Raw genomic sequence first — 14,293 nt, 5'->3', positions numbered from 1 at the left:
AAAATTCAAAAATTAAGAGCCTTCCTACTTTACAATGCACACTACAGAGAGCTCTCACATACCTGGTGGAATGCTCTAGACTCCAGTGTGGCTCCAGAAATATGTCTTCAACTCCACCATGCTCATTGCTGAGATTAAACATTTTATAAAGGAGCAACAGTTATTAACAATCTCAGCTATTCCACCTGGTTTCTACGATGTATGAGCTCGATTAAATATTCTCTGACCTGTAGAAGGATGTCATAATGACAATTCCAAAGAAGGTATGTGTTGACAGGTGTGAAGCCAAACAGCCTAGTACGTCATGGTTGCTAAATACTGGCACGAAATATTTACAGATGAGTAGGTAGACTAGTAGAAACCAACTTTGGGGTAGATCAGTTGGGCTTATGGAGAAATGTAAGAATACACAAGGCAATACTGACTGTACTAAGTATCTTAGAAGATAGGCTGAAGAAAGGCAGACCTTTGTTTATAGATTTAGAAGACGATTTTGACAGTGTTTACTGGAACACACCTTTTGATATTCTGAAGACAGCAGGGATTAGTAGTAAATGAAACCAAGGCATGTCAATAACTTTAATTTGTTTTATTAATATACAGGGTGTCCCAGCTATCTTGTCCACCCAAAATATCTCTGGAACAATAACAGCTATTGGAAGACGACTTTCACCGGTATCAATGTAGGGCTGGGGTCCATGAATGTACATATTTGGAAACATTCTAAAACGAAAGCATATGTGTATTTTAACACAAACATATGTTTTTTTTTAAATGGACCTCCTATATTTTTTCTTCAGCAAACCATAGCATGACAAAGCACATACACAATGGCGTTGATTGCATCGCAATATTCCAATTACATCGCGAGATATTGAGACGCGAAGTTGACGCTTGAAACACCCGAGATGCGCTGCTAGCGCACGTCCTGAGGCTCAGGCGTGAACCCCATGCTGCCCGTAATCGCGATGTGATTGACATGTGTAATGACACCTCCATACTTATCAAGAGGTCCGAAACGAATAATACGGTCTGCTGCCATCCTGCTGCGATTACGGGCAGCATGGGGTTCACGCCTGAGCCTCAGGACGTGCGCTAGCAGCGCATGTCGGGTGTTTCAAGCGTCAACTTCGCGTCTCAATATCTCGCGATGTAATGGAATATTGCGATGCAATCAACGCCATTCTGTATGTGCTTTGTCATGCTGTGGATTGCTGAAGAAAAGATATAGGAGGTCCATTTAAAAAAAAAAAAAAACATAAGTTTGTGTTAAAAACACATATGCTTTCGTTTTACAATGTTTCCAAATATGTACATTCATGGGCCCCAGCCCTACATTGATACCGGTGAAAGTCGTTTTCCAATAGCTGTTATTGTTCCAGAGTTATTTTGGGTGGACAAGATAGCTGGGACACCCTGTACAATATAATACAAAGTATATAATATAGTTTTATTTGTAAATAATAGATTTCAGCTATCGGTCGTCGTTTTGAAATTTTATTGGCAGATCTAGATTTGAGCTAGAAACTAGCCGTTCTCAATGCACTATCATTTTTGATCAATGCATGTAATGCCTGTTGGTCGGGCTTCATCCACAGTTCATTGAATACTCAATGAATAGCTGAAATCTAGATCTGCCAATAAAATTTCAAAAGGACGACTGATAGCTGAAATCTATTATTTACAACTCAATGTAACAGACGCTGCGTGCAACTGAATGGAGGGTAACCTGATAAATTTTTATATATATTCTATATTTGTCCTTCATTTTCATCTCCACGAGGCGCAAGGATCACATAAAAAGACGCTTGTAAATATTAGAAGAACCATAAGACTTTAATTGGCATCCAGAATGACATATAACGTAAAAGAATTTTTTTGTGCTTCAGTGTACAATTTCTGTAAATACATTGAGATGATCCCCTTTTTCTTGATGTTCCTTCTATGCATAAACCATTTGGTAGTCAAATGCTCAACCTTTAATACTGCAAATTGTTTCTCCAGTGCATAACACCTGCATCTAGCTCATTATTTCTCCATGTACAGTTACCCTGTAGAGTTGAGTGTTGTTGATAGCAGTTTCCTGTGCTCCTCCATAGTGTATAGTACTTGCCTACACGGCCCTACTGTGTGCATCGCGTGTTGTTTTGTGTTGTTTCAGAACAAGTACTCCTCCTTCAGCTGGACAGAGGACGAGACGCAGAAAGAGGTCAGACCAAACATTGTTCGCTCCTTTTCAGACGTAGTTGGTTCCCCTGTAGCCTCATAGATATGCTTGTGGCCTGAGTACTGTGAGCTGCCATGTTTAGCGAATAACATTTCCTGTTACCTGTGAAGCATGCTTCCTTCCAGATCTGTACAAACTGTTGATGTGCCTATTTGTTTCGTGTATCCCTAGAAAATGTAAAGTATGCAATAATACGACGGTCACTCCAAAAAAAAAATGCACATTATATTTTTAAAAAATCCATCTTTTATTCTACGTTTGAGAGTTTTACAGTGTGTAGATACATCCTTTAGAAACAATATTTTCATTTCCCCACATAATTTCCATCCCTCTCAACTGCCTTACGCCATCTTGGAACCAGCGCCTGTATACCCGCACGGTAAAATTCTGGACCAACCTGTTGGAGCCACTGTTTGGCAGCGTGCACAAGGGAGTCATCATCTTCAAACCTTGTTCCACGAAGAGAGTCTTTCAGTTTCCCGAAGAGATGATAGTCACATGGAGCCAGGTCAGGACTGTAAGGCGGGTGTTTCAGTGTTGTCCATCCGAGTTTTGTGATCGCTTCCATGGTTTTTTGACTGACATGTGGCTGTGCATTCTCCTGCAACAGCAAAACATCCTGCTTTTGCCGAAGTGGTCAAACACGACTCAGTCGAGCTTGAAGTTTCTTCAGTGTCTTCACACATGCATCAGAATTTATGGTGGTTCCACTTGGCACGATGACCACAAGGAAGAGTCCTTCGGAATCGAGAAACACAGTAGCCGTAACTTTTCCGGCAGAAGGTGTGGTTTTGAATTTTTTTTTCTTGGGTGAATTTGCATGATGCCACTCCATTGATTGCCTCTTCGTCTCTGGTGAAATTGATGGAGCCATGTTTCATCACCTGTCACAATTCTTCCAAGAAATTCATCTCCACCATTCTCGTACTGTTCCAAAAGTTCGCTCCATGCCGTTTTTCTTGTTTCTTTGTGACCCATTGCCAACATCCTGGGAACCCACATGGTAAAACCTTTTTTCACGTCAACACTTTCAGTACTCTGCAACCACTTCCTTCCCCTATCCCAACGTAGCGTGACAATTCGTTCACTGTGATGCGTCTGTCAGCAGTCACCAATTCGTCAACTCTCTGCACATTGTCTGGAGTGTATGCAGTACGAGGCCTGCCGCTGCGAGGACAATCCTCAATATTGCCGTGCCCGCTTTCATCACGTAACCTGCTTGCCCACCGACTAAATGTACTGCGATCGACAGCAGCATCTCCGTACACCTTTTTCAACCTCTTGTGGATGTTTCCCACTGTCTCGTTTTCACAGCACAGAAATTCTATGACAGCACGTTGCTTCTGACGAACGTCAAGTGTAGCAGCCATCTTGAAGACATGCTGTGACGGCGGCGCTCACGGGAACAGGTTGAACTAAGTTTGAAAACAAGCGGGAAGGATGTATCTACACACTGTAAAACTTTGACAGATGCAGAGTGAAAACTGTATTTTTACAAAAATAGTGTGCATTTATTTTGGAGTGACCCTCGTACTTATGTAATTCTGATATTAATGTAAAAGTGTGGTACCAAATACCTAGAGAATACGGTTCCAAAGATTAGAGCTTTGATCTCAACAAATATGTGGCAAAATTAAAAACTTCATAATGGGAGTGTCCCACGGGGGGTGTCTGTTATGGTCTATGGCAAAAAAATTACACACTATTAAGGATATTTCCAATTTGCTGATGAGCAAGTGTCACTGCTAAGTGACTCCATAACCAAATCACTAATATACGATTGTATGATTGAGCATGAAGTGTAGGTAACAGTTGGTTACGATGGTGGAAGAAATTCTCAGTGCCAGTATTTGTGCAACAAGTTGAGGAAAGGTGCTATGGGACAGTTCATGATCACCAGGCTTTGCACAAATGCCTTGTGCTAAATTCTAAATTTCGTCACAGTGCCTGATGGAGTGAGGGTCTGTCGCAGAGTTGATGTAGACCCATCTGTCAACATCCCCCCAGCTCTTGTTCCAAAAGAGTAACTTGTACACTTCAGTCCTTCACTTTCATCCTTAACATCACAAATACAACACTAAAATTCCACATGCACTCTCCATAGTCACTTCACTCGACAGATGGACTTACAACGCAACACTCACACTTTATGATGGAATGGTGCCATGCAGCATGACGAAGGAGAATCTTTCAAATTAGATGGCTGAACCTTCCACCGGAAGTCTCAAATTTTTGTTTCCAATGGGCCTGCAGCTCGATATATGTCGTGTAAAGACATTATGAATTAAGTCCAAAAAGCTGCTTCTGTTTTTGAGATGTTTATTTAATCACGGCAGGCCTGTTTCAGCACTATTGCCATAATCAGGCTATGCGAAAGCAATGGTTTTATTATATACTGTTTTCTAGGGCAGACGGTAGCCTACTTGGGGTCTAGTGCAGCAGGGGATACAACCCGTCGGCTTTGAACAATGACGTCATTCCTTAGTCATAGATCGTAATGTCTTCACTTCGAGGCATAGATAATAAAGCAGTTCTGTGTTCTAATAAGCACTGTCATTAAAATAATTGAATGTAAGTCTAAAAGCGATCGCTTGATATTGGGTGCTTTTGCTGTTATGTTTCAGTTTCGTTTCTTTACTGATTGCGTAATGAAGTAGGATCAGTTTATTCTATCACGTGAGATTTTTTTTAAAAAAAAGCCAAAAAACTCTTATTACGTACTGAAGGGAGCTAGAACACTAAGAAGAATCGCTTCTCGGCTTTTGACAAAATATTGCTTAATAAAGTAGGATCAGTTTATTCTATCTCGTGAGATTTTTTTTAAAAAAAGCCAAAAAACTCTTATTACGTACTGAAGGGAGCTAGAACACTATGAAAAATCGCTTCTCGGCTTTTGACAAGATATTGCTTAATAAAGTAGGATCAGTTTATTCTATCTCGTGAGATTTTTTTTTTAAAAAAGTCAAAAAACACTTATTAGGTACTGAAGGGAGCTCCTTAATAAAGTAGGATCAGTTTATTGTATCTCGTGAGATTTTTTTTTTAAAAAGTCAAAAACCACTTATTACGTACTGCAGGGAGCTAGAACATTAAGAACAATCGCTTCTCGGCTTTTGACAAGATATAGATTGATAAAGTAGGATCAGTTTATTCTATCTCGTGAGATTTTTTTTTTTAAGTCAAAAAACACTTATTCTTTTGACAAGATCAATGTTTATCTCTCTCGCATTCCTTTGTTTCTCAACATTCTCCTCAGCTCTTTCATCTCTGTAATACATGCTCTCTGGCGACTTGTGACGTCATTGTTCAAAGCCGACGGGTTGTATCCCCTGCTGCACTAGTCCCCCTACTTGTCATATATGAAATTGACAACCATACATTCATGGAATTCTGACTTACCTATAACATCGCTGGTTAGTCACTTAAGCGTTTTTCTTACGTCTTTTAAAGTTATTTTATGACGTAGCTTTCATAGGCTATATTTGTTGGATGTTATAGCCTGAATTTTATTTGTTGTGTGTGACAATTTTTTGTTTGACCTTTAACCAACGATGTTATAAGTTTACATCAGAGCAGTTACTTATCGATTTCCCTTAGTTACCGTCTTGTTTATTTTTATCTGTGAATTTGTGATTGGTTCGGCTTAGCATACGTCTTTGGTTGTTCATCCGTTTTCATGATCGATGAATGCACACAAATATCCACAATAAATACACCACGAGCAATTAGATCTAAAACATAAACACTATATAGAAAACTTTATTCAAATCATCGATCATGAAAACGGATAAACGAGCAAAGACATAAGCTAAGCCAAACCAACCACACATTCACAGATAAAAATAAACAACACGGTAACTAAGGAAAATCGATAAGTAACTGCTCTGATGTTAACTTATAACATCGTTGGTTAAACGTCGAACAAAAAATTGTCACACACAACAAATAAAATTCAGGCTATAACTTGCAAAACAGATAGCCTATGAAAGCTACGTGATAAAATAACTTTAAAAGACGTAACAAAAACGCTTAAGTGACTAACCACCGATGTTATAGGAAGTTAAGAATTCCATAAATGTATAGTTGTCAATTTCATAAATGACAAGTAGGCTACCGTCTGCCCTAGAAAATAGTATATAATAAAACCATTACTTTCAGATCGCCTGATGATGGCAATAGTGCTGAAACAGGCCTGTCGTGATTAAATAAACATCTCAAAAAAAAAAAAAAGAATCAGCTTTTTGGACTTAATTCATAATGAAAGTCTCCAAGTCATCAATGACGTATCTACACCGCCGCCGTTAGCTGAGTGGTGCCGGCACGGTAGCTCAGCGTGTTTGGTCAGAGAGCTGGTTGGCCGCTGTAATAAAAAAACTGAGTGGAAGGATCAACCACCTAACTTGAACAGGATGTCTTGCGACGTCCGCAATGACCAAACACGACGATCAATGACGAACAAAATGCAAATAAATAAGTAAATAAATAAAAGTTGGAAAAAAAGTGGTCAGCGCGGCGGAATGCCACGCCAAGGGGCCCTGGTTCGATTCCCGCCTGGGGCAGGAGATTTTCTCCGCTCAGGGATTGGTTGTTGTATTTTCCTCATCATCATTTCATCCTCATCCGGCGCGCCAGTCGCCCAATGTGGCGTCGAATCCAATAAGTACTTGCCCTCAGCGGCCGAACTTCCCCGAATGGGGGACTCCCAGCCCACAATGCCGTACGCTTATTTCCATTTTTCAGTGACATATCTAATCATTACTCACGGCAGTCAGCATCCAAGTTACTGATGATTGGCAATCATCCATTGTAGTGAATGCAGCAACAGACATATGAAGACTGCTTCCCCCAGAGGGAACTAAGATAAATTTCCTACTGCTTCCAATATAGGAAACCAAATGTGACGTGATGCTATTTCGAGTACAGGAGTCATGACTAAATGTGTGTGAGAGTTCGCCAACATGGTACACAATTTTCCCCATTAGCACACACAGATGGTGACCACTGAAAGTGTGGCCGAAATGTCAGCTTTATCCATCTGATCACAGTTCATTTACAGGGTGAGCACAAAGTCTTGCCCTGATTATAACAATTTATTACAGAATAACCGTTTGACGTAATAATTTACATTTGATGCCGTTACATAGGTTAGCTTTACTAGCTTTTTAAGACCACTTACGTTGGTAAACCTCAACGTGTGCTCCCTCGGTAGCTCGAAGAACGTCGAGGCGGTATTCCATTTTCCACCGGGTGTTTCGTAACGTGTGTTCTGTTACGGTACCCACAGCAGGTTGTATCCTATCCTTCAGTTCGTCGACGTCAGCAACAGGTGTGGCGAACACTCTGTCCTTGATATAGCCCCAGGGAAAAAAGTCAAGGGGCGTATGTCCGGAAAGCGGGGTGGCCATTGTGTTGGAGCGTTCCTTCCAATCCACCGATCCGGAAATGTTTCATCTAGGAAATCACGCACTATCAAAGCCCAGTGCGGGGAAGGAGGGGTGTTCCATCTTGCTGGAAAATTATCCATGGTTGATATTCTTCTAACAGCGGGGCAATGAACTGTTGCAAAACGTCTTAGTAAATGTTAGCGGAAATGGATTTGTCCGCGAAGAAAAACGGTCCAAAAACCTTGTTATGCATGAGGCCGCACCAAACCACTTTTTCGCTCTCTCGCTGTAAGTGTTCAGTAGCATGTGGAGACTCTAGACCCCAATTAGCCTATTTATCATTCCACTGACATGAAAGGTGGATTCAACCGGTAAAGCATATGCGTTCTAAGTTATCGTTAGGGCAATCAATCCTGTTGAGAATCTCAGTTGCAAATTCAGCATGTGTCAGCACATCATTCGGTTGCAAGGCCTGCACGATTTGCACTTTGTAAGCGTGCAACCTAAGCCTTTCATGAAGAATGTTCACCACCCTTGCTTTCGGTATGTGAAGTTCACGTGATGCTTGACGAGTTGATTTAGACGGACTCCGTTGAAACGATTTCCGAACACGATCAACAGTTGCTTCACTCACACGAGGCCTGCCACTTCGAGGACGATCTCCAACGCTGCCTGTTTCGTTAAAGTTTGCTTTACTGATTTAACGTCAGGAGGGCTACGTCCATAAGGAGCCCGAAATTTACGCCGAACACTCAGGGCGTAAGGTGTCAGGCAAATCCAACACCTTCCATGAAAACCCTGACATGATAAGCAAATCCAGTAGTATGTCACATAGCTCCGAATAAATCGTGACATTAAATTAACCAAAGTAATACGAGTAACGAGTGAGCAAATCGAATACCACAGACTAACACAAGAATGCCTAAATGCATGTCATACCTTCCCACCGTGAAACAGACGCAGTTCCGAGGGGAGAAACGAGAACAGAAGCCGAGAGCAGAACCGTGTTAAGCTAGAAGGCCCTATGATAAGGGACGGACTGGACATCCACGTTGCCAGCTAACCACTAGGACCACCCCAGCTGCAAGTTTTTGCGTGAAACTTTTTCGCGTCTCTGTTACGTCAGGACCACCCCCCAGCCAATGTTAAAAGCTAGAGCCCTCCTGAAGAACAGTACAGATCTTACGATAACGTTAAAAGGGCCACACCACCCGCAACTTTTAGCGTGAGACTTTTTCGCATCTCTGTTACGTTAGGACCACCCCCCAGCCCATGTTAAAAGATAGAGTCCTCCAGAAGTACAGTATAGATCTTACGATAACACTAAAGGACCACACCAGCTGCAAGTTTTAGCGCGAGTCTTTTTCGCGTCTCTGTTACGTTGCAAACGTTAAAAACATTGCCCCACCACGAAAAGTATAACGTTTCTCATTGGATAGACAGAATTTTTGTAGGCAGAGCTTAAGGTTAACATTGAGACCCTGATTGGTCAGATGAAAACACAGCCAGATAGTTTTTTTTTAGACCAACTTCGGTAAATTATAGTAAGGAGAAGTTAGGAGAGAGTTGCTTCCGAGGCGGCGAGGTGAGCGGAGCTGTGCTGCCCGTCGCCCCCTGACGAACACCGACAAGGTAATGAAGGCACACGATGCCGCATTTTTGAGCACATAACGCTTCTCTCAGAACTGCAGAAGTCTCATCTGTTACACCCCCTTTTTGCGTAATACTAGTGTCGATCGTCAATTAAAGCTCATGGTGTTCACATTTGCCACTTGAAGTAAAAATCTCAAACGCGATGATTTTTTCTGTTATATAGTTATTGAGAAGCCACATCAGCCACTGTAATTTACGACAAGTTAGATAAGTAATTAACGATAATTGAGGGTCACTGTAGACCATTTTCATAGTTTTCTCTTTTGTGAAACTTAATTTAAACCTAGATTATAGATGTGATATGGCATAGGTCATCCTTCGATCCATTGTAGAACTTGGAAACCCATTCAGGGAATATTCGTTCACATTTTTGTTGGACGCAGTTGGTTTTTATCATCCTATATTAAAACATTTCCTTTTATCAATAGGCTCTGAGCACTATGGGACATAACGTCTGAGGTCATCAGTCCCCTAGAACTTAGAACTACTTAAACCTAACTAACCTAAGGACATCACACACATCCATGCCCGAGGCAGAATTCGAACCTGCGACCGTAGCGGTCACGCGGTTCCAGACTGTAGCGCCTAGAACCGCTCGGCCACTCCGACCGGCTCCTTTTATCAATAGTGCAATTTATAAACAATGTTTTGTGAGTAGAATAAAATTTCCAATGGTAAACTTAACTGCTTTTTCGACTTTATTTTACCAGCTAACTAAAAATAGAAAAGCCTTGAACCCCTTCCACTAAATTTAGTTAGTATTAAGATTCTTTTACAAGGAGTGCAGTGGAGCTGACGCTGAAATCATTAAGTATTTGGTTATATCATCGCTAGTCTCATTGAACTCTTCTGAACTCTACGTGTCATGTGTGGTCTGTCGTCTCCTTACCAGCAACAGGTCCCAGGTTCAAACTAGTCAATTCCCTAAAAAACACGCTCAGAGCGTCGTTGCGCGAAAGTGGTAGGGAGACACGACTAAGAACAAATAGACACCACGCAGAATGTTAGAATGGGCGATTTCGTTTCGTGAAACCAAAGCACACATTGCGCTTCCTCCAGCTTCGACGCCATTTCGCCAGCAACTAACGTGACCTAACAGACCGCGTCGGTGTTGTGGAGCACTAGCGCCATCTATTGGTCACACAACTAGTAACACTAACCTATGTAACTTATTATGTTATACATTTTTATAATGAGGGTAGGACTTTGTGCTCACCCTGCATTTTACAACATGAGGGGTTCTCCACCTAGAAAGCTTGTATGTCATCTGACTGTGGGTGTGGCGACCTATACACTTTCAGTGACATACGACTTTACTTTTTGATAAACCACCCGAATCACATTCAAAGGATGGCATTATACCCTTTCACGACAGCGTCACTAAATTGCCATCATGAACAGTTTACATCAACTATACACTTCACACTGAGAAAAGTGCAGATGTGTTTCTGAGCATTTTAGTTTGAAGGATGTGTAGCCTGCACTGGTTCGCTACATAGCAGTTGCATTTCGTTTGATTTCTTACCCCTATTTATGTTGGCATCTGTACTGCACTGAAAATATGTTTGCAGCAGTATAAATGTTGATGTCATATGCTATATGCCTTATTTGGAAACAAACTCGGCCCATTCTGTCAGGTACCCACTGTTGACAGCCATTATGCCCACGATACTCTTTTTACCTCAAGCTTGCATTCAGCACTGCTCAGTCCTTTCTTAGATTTGTTTTTCCAGCAATGTTACTTCTACGTTCATGGCAATACACAGCAGCACGGATAGGCTTACTGTTGGAGAGTTGTCCGACATGTACCTTGTGTATGCATTTACTGAATTAAAAAGGAAAACAACGTGATGATGATATGCTGAGCTGTTCCATCAGCGACACGAACAATGTCTCAGTATGTTTTAGTTATTCTGTAGTTTGCACGTGACAGGCGTTTACACTATTGTGAAATTATTGTCAGAGGAATAAAGACAATTGGGATAATATACTGAATAAATCATAAGAACACTATTAGTGTACACATGTATGTCTGAAAGAACACACACACTGGTGACAAGCCACAACCTTACGAAATACTGCAAGATTTTTTTGCTGATCACGAATTCCTTGTCATTTTCTACATTAGTCACAGGTCTACTGTCCAACAGTGATATATGAAAATTTGTGCCGGAACAGTACTCGGACCCAGATTTCCCAATTATTGCGAGTGCTTCGCTCAACCACTTTGAGTATTCGTGCACGCTCCCTAAATCTAACCAAACTTCGATATGTCACACTGTCTCTGTTCTTATATTGTAGTCCACTAAATTCATTACCTACTGCTAGCAGTATTATTTGGATTCCGGAACAGGGAGAGTGGAAAAACGGGGAATCAAGAGAAATACTGTGTCATTATACACCTATGTAGGCTTGTAATATATGTGGGCATAAGATGATAACAACATTGCTATCGATTTCGCGTTTCTTCATTCCCCTGTTGCGGGAATTCAAGTAATATTGCGAGCAGTAGGTATGAATTTAGTGGACTATGACATAAGGATAGAGACAGTGTGACATATGGAAGTTTGGGTCGGTCCAGAGAGGATTCATGGACAGCCAAAGTGGTTAAGATGACCAGTCATGATAAGTAGCAAATCGGGTTGAAGACCGCTTCCGGCAGAAATTTTCATATGTCACTGGTGACTAGTATACCTACAAATAATACAACTGATATCAAGGAATTCGTTGTCAGTGAATAAGCTTGGGAGCATTATTGCTCTGTAAAGACCGACTGGTAACCGAGTGTCCTCTGTACCAAAATACTCTGAAAATTTCACTAAATAGCTTCCGAAATGCTGTCATTGGAGTTTGGGTTCACTCTGTATATTCAGTTGTCGAACCTAGCCAATGATTAATTTTGGGATATCATAGATGAAAATGAAATATATTTGCAGTTGGATGACCATCAGCTGTATAATGGAATGACCATACTGATATTTATGCTGGACTGGGGTGCGAGCCCAGTTTTGCCACTTATCGCAAACTTCCTTACGCTGTAAACCATTTTCGTCATTCCATCATTCCACTGATGGTTGTTCATATTCGCGACAGAAAATGCATTTCACGTATTTTATAACAGTGCATGTCTGACATAATGTTGCACAATACTGATGAACAACACAGGCACTGCAGTATCGTACAGTAGACTATGGTCTTCCCAGCTTTTTAACACCTCTGGAATCCAAAAACATGAAAACGGAACGACACAGACACTCCTACAGCCATCCCATATACTAGGCTGTTCCAGTGCGCTCCATGGGGTAAGGGTGCCCACATCCACCTCTCAACATACTCGTGAACAGGTACTTGAAGTGTAGACTTCCCACCAGACAGCCATGTTGCACATGCACAAGCTGGTTGGCCACCCCTGTTCACAGGCTTTCAGCCAATGAATTGTGATCATAAACGCTACAGCCCAATACCAAGACCCCCATGTCAGCTGTTTGCCCACCCTTGTCCATCTGCACCCATGCTGTACCGATGCACTCCATAGGGTATGGGTGCCCACATCCACCTCTCAACATACTCGTAAACAGGTACTTGAAGTGTTGACTTCCCACCAGATGACCATATTGCACATGTGGAAGCTGGCTGGCCACCCCTGTTCATAGGCTCTCAGCCAATGAGCTGTGATCGTAAACGCTACGGCCCAATTCCAAGGGCCCCCAGTCAGCCATTTGCCCACCCTTGCCCACCTGTACCCACGCTGTTCGAATGCACTCCATGCGGTAAGGGTGCCCACATCCACCTCTCACCATGCTCATGAACAGGTACTTGAAGTGTAGACGTCCCACCAGACAGCCATGTTGCACATGTGGAAGCTGGTAGGCCACCCCTGTTCACAGGCTCTCAGCCAATGAACTGTGATCGTAAACGCTATGGCCCAATTGCAAGGCCCCCCTTGGGGTAAGGGTGCCCACATCCACATCTCAACATACTCGTGAAAGATACTTGAAGTGTAGACTTCCCACCAGACAGCCCTGTACCACATACACAAGCTGGTAGGCCACCTCTGTCCACAGGCACTCAGCCAATGAGCTGTGATCGTAAACGCTACGGCCCAATTCCAAGGGCCCCCAGTCAGCCGTTTGCCCACCTTTGCCCACCTGTACCCACGCTGTTCCAATGCGCTCCATGCGGTAAGGGTGCCCACATCCACCTCTCATCATGCTCATGAACAGGTACTTGAAGTGTAGACTTCCCACCAGACAGCCATGTTGCACATGTGGAAGCTGGTAGGCCACCCCTGTTCACAGGCTTTCACCCAATGAACTGTGATCGTAAACGCTATGGCCCAATTGCAAGCCCCCCTTGGGGTAAGGGTGCCCACATCCACATCTCAACATACTCGTGAAAGATACTTGAAGTGTAGACTTCCCACCAGACAGCCCTGTACCACATACACAAGCTGGTAGGCCACCTCTGTCCACAGGCACTCAGCCAATGAGCTGTGATCGTAAACGCTACGGCCCAATTCCAAGGGCCCCCAGTCAGCCATTTGCCCACCCTTGCCCACCTGTACCCACGCTGTTCGAATGCACTCCATGCGGTAAGGGTGCCCACATCCACCTCTCACCATGCTCATGAACAGGTACTTGAAGTGTAGACGTCCCACCAGACAGCCATGTTGCACATGTGGAAGCTGGTAGGCCACCCCTGTTCACAGGCTCTCAGCCAATGAACTGTGATCGTAAACGCTATGGCCCAATTGCAAGGCCCCCCTTGGGGTAAGGGTGCCCACATCCACATCTCAACATACTCGTGAAAGATACTTGAAGTGTAGACTTCCCACCAGACAGCCCTGTACCACATACACAAGCTGGTAGGCCACCTCTGTCCACAGGCACTCAGCCAATGAGCTGTGATCGTAAACGCTACGGCCCAATTCCAAGGGCCCCCAGTCAGCCGTTTGCCCACCTTTGCCCACCTGTACCCACGCTGTTCCAATGCGCTCCATGCGGTAAGGGTGCCCACATCCACCTCTCAC

The 14,293-nt window shown here is 42.9% G+C and overlaps 1 protein-coding gene across 1 annotated transcript in view; it reads left to right on the top strand.

Annotated features, from left to right (window-relative positions):
- LOC124719628 (voltage-gated potassium channel subunit beta-2) overlaps positions 1 to 14,293 on the top strand; it is a 1,342,624-nt gene that overhangs the window by 1,292,212 nt on the left and 36,119 nt on the right. The window contains exon 11 of the mRNA XM_047244844.1: positions 2,162 to 2,209. Within this exon, the coding sequence (XP_047100800.1) occupies positions 2,162 to 2,209 (48 nt within the window). The remainder of the gene's footprint in view (positions 1 to 2,161; positions 2,210 to 14,293) is intronic.

Source organism: Schistocerca piceifrons, chromosome 11 (assembly GCF_021461385.2).
Source record: "Schistocerca piceifrons isolate TAMUIC-IGC-003096 chromosome 11, iqSchPice1.1, whole genome shotgun sequence".
NCBI classification, from domain to species: domain Eukaryota; kingdom Metazoa; phylum Arthropoda; class Insecta; order Orthoptera; family Acrididae; genus Schistocerca; species Schistocerca piceifrons.
The sequence above is the reverse complement of the archived record's forward strand: the minus strand, read 5'-3'. Positions and strand labels throughout refer to the sequence as shown.